Below are 5,550 nucleotides of genomic sequence, written 5' to 3'. Positions count from 1 at the left end.
GAGGTGGGGGTCGGCCTCTTCTCCCTGGGAACAGATGACAGGATGAGGGGGAATGGTTTGAAGCTGCGCCAGGGCAGGTTTAGGTTAGATATTAGGAAAAACTTCTTCCCCGAAAGGGCTGTCAGGCTCTGGAATGGGCTGCCCAGGGAGGTGGTCGAGTCCCCATCCTTGGAGGTATTTAAAAGAAGGAGAGATGAGGTGCTTAGGGATATGGTTTGGTGGTGGGATGGCAGGGTTAGGTTAACGGTTGGACTCGATGATCTTAAAGGTCTTTTCCAACCAAAGTGATTCTATAATTCTATGATTCTATGATTCTATGGTGGTTTAAGATTAGAAATGATCACTCTCCGGTTCATACAACCGTTGGCTTCCATCTTTACCCATTACACTTCAGTCTGTTGTCGCCGCGTACAGTGGGATGAATAAGGCCAGCGACTGGGTTGGCCCGCACCCTACAAAAGCTCTCCCGTGGGTGAATAGTCACTTTTCGTCACCGTCTGTATGAAGAAGGCAGCTGTACAATATGCATTTTTCCCCATTAGGTGCCTCCCGGTGGGTTTTTAACATCATTACCAGAGACCATAGGCAGGTCTGGAGCAAGAAGTGGGTCGCCATTGTCATCCACAGCGGAGCCGGTGGGCAGGAGCGTGCTGCCGACGTACGGTCCTTGTTTAAATGACAGCTCAAGGAGGCGCTGATGATGCCGACTGAGCGGCGCCATTTTGAATTACGCTTTTTTTCAATTCGATAGCATAAAGCGGCCGTTTCCACCCTCGACGGCGCGGGGCGAGGGGGTGGGGGTCCCTCAGAGCTGCCCTTTGTGCAAACGCGCCTGTGTCTGCTGAGGAACATCTGCCCTCCACTGAGGGCTCCGGGGGAACGAAGGACAACGTAAAGGCAAACAAAAGGAAAATAACGAGCCCCTGGGCGCGGGCGTAGCGGGAGTATCATAGAGTCATAGAATCAATCATATCCCGGCGGGCCAGGGCCAGAGGAGGCGGCGGGCAGCGGCAGGGCTCGCCATGCTGGGGGGGCTGTGGAGAGACCCGCCGAGGGACGCGCTGCCACCCCACCTGCAAGCTGCCGCCTGATTGGTGGGTGTGGGGTAGTTAGCGCTTTCCTGATTGGCTAGGCCCTGACAGAGGCGGGCTGGCAGAGTGGGGCCTTGCAGGGCTGGAGCTGAGGGAACTGGGGCTGGGCTGGGGTGTTTTGGGGGGACTGGGGCTGGGGCGGGGGGGTTTGGGGGGACTGGGGCTGGGGCGGGGGGGTTTGGGGGGACTGGGGCTGGGGCGGGGGGGTTTGGGGGGACTGGGGCTGGGGCGGGGGGGTTTGGGGGGACTGGGGCTGGGGCGGGGGGGTTTGGGGGGACTGGGGCTGGGGCGGGGGGGTTTGGGGGGACTGGGGCTGGGGCGGGGGGGTTTGGGGGGACTGGGGCTGGGGCGGGGGGGTTTGGGGGGACTGGGGCTGGGGCGGGGGGGTTTGGGGGGACTGGGGCTGGGGCGGGGGGGTTTGGGGGGACTGGGGCTGGGGCGGGGGGGTTTGGGGGGACTGGGGCTGGGGCGGGGGGGTTTGGGGGGACTGGGGCTGGGGCGGGGGGGTTTGGGGGGACTGGGGCTGGGGCGGGGGGGTTTGGGGGGACTGGGGCTGGGGCGGGGGGGTTTGGGGGGACTGGGGCTGGGGCGGGGGGGTTTGGGGGGACTGGGGCTGGGGCGGGGGGGTTTGGGGGGACTGGGGCTGGGGCGGGGGGGTTTGGGGGGACTGGGGCTGGGGCGGGGGGGTTTGGGGGGACTGGGGCTGGGGCGGGGGGGTTTGGGGGGACTGGGGCTGGGGCGGGGGGGTTTGGGGGGACTGGGGCTGGGGCGGGGGGGTTTGGGGGGACTGGGGCTGGGGCGGGGGGGTTTGGGGGGACTGGGGCTGGGGCGGGGGGGTTTGGGGGGACTGGGGCTGGGGCGGGGGGGTTTGGGGGGACTGGGGCTGGGCTGGGGTGTGATGGGGGGGCTGGATCTGGTAAGGGAGTTGCTGAGGGGAGCTGGGCCTGGGCTGGGGTGTTTTGGGGGAACTGGGGCTGGGCTGGGGTGTGATGGGGGGGCTGGATCTGGTAAGGGAGTTGCTGAGGGGAGCTGGGCCTGGGCTGGGGTGTTACGGGGGGGCTGGGCCTCTCCCCTTCCCGCTGCCCAGTAGTTACAAGGAGGTCATTGAGAAGACAGAGCCAGGCTCATCACAAAAAAGGTGAAGGAAGCGGCATGGTGAGCAATGATGGGCTTAAGTTGAATGGTGTAAGGGAAAACAGGACGTAAGGAAAAACTTTTCCCCGTGAGGACAGTCAGTCCAGGATGGAGCGGGTGCCCAGAGAGGTTGTGCCTCCTCCATCCTTGGAGGTTTTCAGGCCCCAACTGGCCAGAGCCCTGCATGACCTAGCGGAGGCCAAGCTGCCCCTGCTCTGAGCTGGAGATCAAACTGGAGACCTCCCGAGGTCCTTTCCCACCAGAATTATTCTGTGATTATGACAAGACTCAATATAAATTTAGATTAGGGACATGGTTTAGTGGGAATGGCAGTGTTAAGTTAACGGTTGGACTTGATGATCTTAAAGGTCTTTTCCAACCTGAATGATTCTGTGATTCTATGATTTATTAAAGAAATCCCCAAATGTTTATAACAAGAGAACATAAGTGCGAAGCTGACATGGAATTTAAAAAGAGGTATCTAATGAATAACTGTTTCCTCCTCTTCCCACACATGCCTCAGCCACCATTGGTGTGGGCAGCTCGGGCGCTGCGTGACCAAGAACTGAGGTGGCACAGTGAACAAAAGCAGAATTGTTTTACCTAAGCCGAGAAAAATGCAGCAATTAAATGGCGCACAGACTAGGTGAACTGAATATACAAACCCTGCAGTGTTTGAAGGGATTTGCATAATGGAAGTATGGGATTCACACAACCCCCTGAGCATCCCAGTGGTCTTCGTAGTCTAGTCCTTTCGCGACTTTCACTGTTGCCTGCGGTTCATCTTCAAAGAAGAGTTTGTCAAAGCTTTCTTGAGCTTGTTTATGGATTTTTGTTACTCATATGAATGTCAGGTCTCTCTTTTTATCTTTCTTTTTTTTTGAAAGCTTTTGACCTCAATAACAGGAGGTTAATTGTGTGTTGCAGAGAATACTTCCTCTTACTGATTCTCAGTTTTGCTGTGTTTCAGTTTGGCTGACTGTTTTTTTTTAACCTGTGGTACAAGTGGCTGAATAGGAACTATTCAATAAATTGGAAAATAGGAATCTAACGTGTCTGTCCATTATCTGTATCCTTTCGTTGTCAGTCTCCCTCATTGTGTCTTTACAAACTGAAAGTCAGCCTGTCTCCTGTTTCCCTCATGTGGCAGATTCTGCAGGTTCCTGCATATTTTTAACCTCTCTCCTCGTTCTAACTGTGGTGGTGGCGTTGTTATTTAAGATGGTGGTGATCTCTAGTTAACGGTCCCACTCATTTGTATATATGCAGCATAATATTTCCCGTTACTTCCTATTTCGAAATTCCGCGGTATACTTGATCTGTCGCAAGTTACTCTGCTGTTAAGTTTATTTGGGTTTGGATTTCATTTTTTGCAAACAGACGCTTTGGTTTGGGCAACTGCTGCAGTTTCACCAAATTGCCTTCTTCCTTCCTTCTCGTAGTCCTTTCTGCCTTCTAGGCTGTGTCATGGTTGCCTTAACAGTCTTTTCTGAAACAAAGGATTTTATTTTTTTCACTTTAGTGTTTTAATCTTTGTTACTGTCCTAAGTAAAAAAGTCTTTCCTAATGGGTAGTGTCTCTGCTGAAGGTTTTAGTAAGTTGCTACTTGCTTCTTCAGGAGACAGAAACGGATTACATTATGGTACTTCTACTTTGAAGTTATTTGTAGAATTGCTTCTTGAACCAACTCCAGATTTGGAATCCTTTCTCTTTGCGTTCTCTAGAGACTGTTTCTCATGAAACACCACAACTTTAGATGTTCTACAACCATTGACTTTTCGCTTTAGATGCGAAGGTAGGAAATGCATCTACTTTCAGTAGTGGATTTAAACAGTATTGGTGCCCCGTGCAAACATATTTCAGAAGTCGTTTTGAACTTTTGGCGTAGCTGGAATCAGAACCCAACTGTCTGTAGCTGACTTTACTGACTGTGAAACAAGGGGTTTGTATTGTGTGCTAGTAATTTCTAAGAATATTTTGAATTGCCCTTTGCTCATGTTCTTCTGTCCTCTTCCCCAGGCCTTGAAACAGCAGCAGCAAAAGCAACAGCAGCAGCAATGCAGAGCAGGCATGCCCGTGTCGTCGAATCAGCATGTCCTTCTGAAGGCCGTCAAGGCGGCCAGTGACTCCGTGCCTGCAAAATCTGGTACGTGGCAGTGACGCTCCTTTGTGTTCCTTTGCTGTCGTGCCTCTTTAACTTGCCTTTTATTATTCTTAGGGGAGGAGAGAAGAAAGTGCTCTTTTCATATGGCGTTCTTTTTGTTTCTGAAATAGCCTAGCTTCTGTTTGCCTGGCTTTGATTTTATTAGGAATGCATTCAGTTAAGAGTAGATTTCGAGTAGATCTTACTGTGCCATCCTCTGGTGACAAATGTCTTCCCCTACAGATGCCTGTACGCTGTGGTCAGGTAGTTCTCGTGGCTGAGCAAATTAGGTCATGTTTCTCTTAGTGGCTTCTTGTTCTGTAGTGTTGGCTTCCATGTCTTGTTCCAAAGATGTACATTCTGATCTGGAAGGTCCCCAAGAGGTTTCCAGTGTTTATGCTGCATTAGAAATGAATGAGATCACTACTCCTCCCTTGTTCAGTTAGCGGTGCATTAGCTCCCTTACCAGCAGCAGCATTTCACTCGTTACCATAAATTCTTGGTAGTGACTTCTAGCTGGTTTTCTCCAAGTTATTTTCTGTGTAACTGATTTCCATTATTAGCTCCTGGTTCTGTAAGCATGACTCAAGTTGTTTTCTTTTAGATACAGGAAATACCTCTGTGTTTGTATAGACTGATTTTCATGTTGTACAAGGAAATAACTTCGTAGGCTAACGTGGTCATTATTTTATCAATCCACAATTTGTCAAGTCATCTGTAAACATCACCAGTAGTGGCTCTGTACCATCCCCCAGATCACCAGTTTGCTTTTGTTCATACTCAGGGCAGAAATCAGAACAGCGAGTCTATCAAATCAAATCAGACACATTTGGCCTGGTGACCTGTGTCCAGCACTGCTGATAGCACATGCATGAAGAAGTGTGTAAAAGCAGGGTAGGCACGTAATAGTGCTCTCCCAGAATTAAGCGTGTTGTGCTCGGGGACCTCCAAAGCAAGAGGAGGTGCTTTGTATTTCCTGGCTTTGGTGGGATTTTCTTCAGTGGATTTGCCTAACCTGGGGTGTGGGAATGCTGACTTTGTAAATGCCTTGTGGCAAACAACACACTGTAAAAACTACTTGGTTTTGTTTGGTTTGAGCCAGGCTCCTTATGCCTTTATTTGACTCATTCTAATTATCAAACAGGCAGTGAGCAACTATTGTTCATTCAACAACTCTTTGCT

At 51.5% G+C, this 5,550-nt stretch overlaps 1 protein-coding gene across 4 annotated transcripts in view; it reads left to right on the top strand.

Moving 5' to 3' along the window:
• Window positions 1–5,550, top strand: part of ASXL2 (ASXL transcriptional regulator 2) — a 69,424-nt gene that overhangs the window by 33,519 nt on the left and 30,355 nt on the right. For all 4 annotated transcript variants that reach the window (XR_004842616.1, XM_035899063.1, XM_035899054.1 and 1 more), the window contains one exon: window positions 4,245–4,371. Coding sequence is in view for 3 of the 4 variants with exons in the window: in XM_035899063.1 (XP_035754956.1) it covers window positions 4,245–4,371 (127 nt within the window). In the remaining variant the exon portion in view is untranslated. The remainder of the gene's footprint in view (window positions 1–4,244; window positions 4,372–5,550) is intronic.

Source organism: Egretta garzetta, unplaced genomic scaffold (genome assembly GCF_000687185.1).
Source record: "Egretta garzetta isolate BGI_Z169 unplaced genomic scaffold, ASM68718v1 scaffold510, whole genome shotgun sequence".
NCBI classification, from domain to species: domain Eukaryota; kingdom Metazoa; phylum Chordata; class Aves; order Pelecaniformes; family Ardeidae; genus Egretta; species Egretta garzetta.
This window is presented reverse-complemented; position numbering and strand designations above follow the sequence as displayed.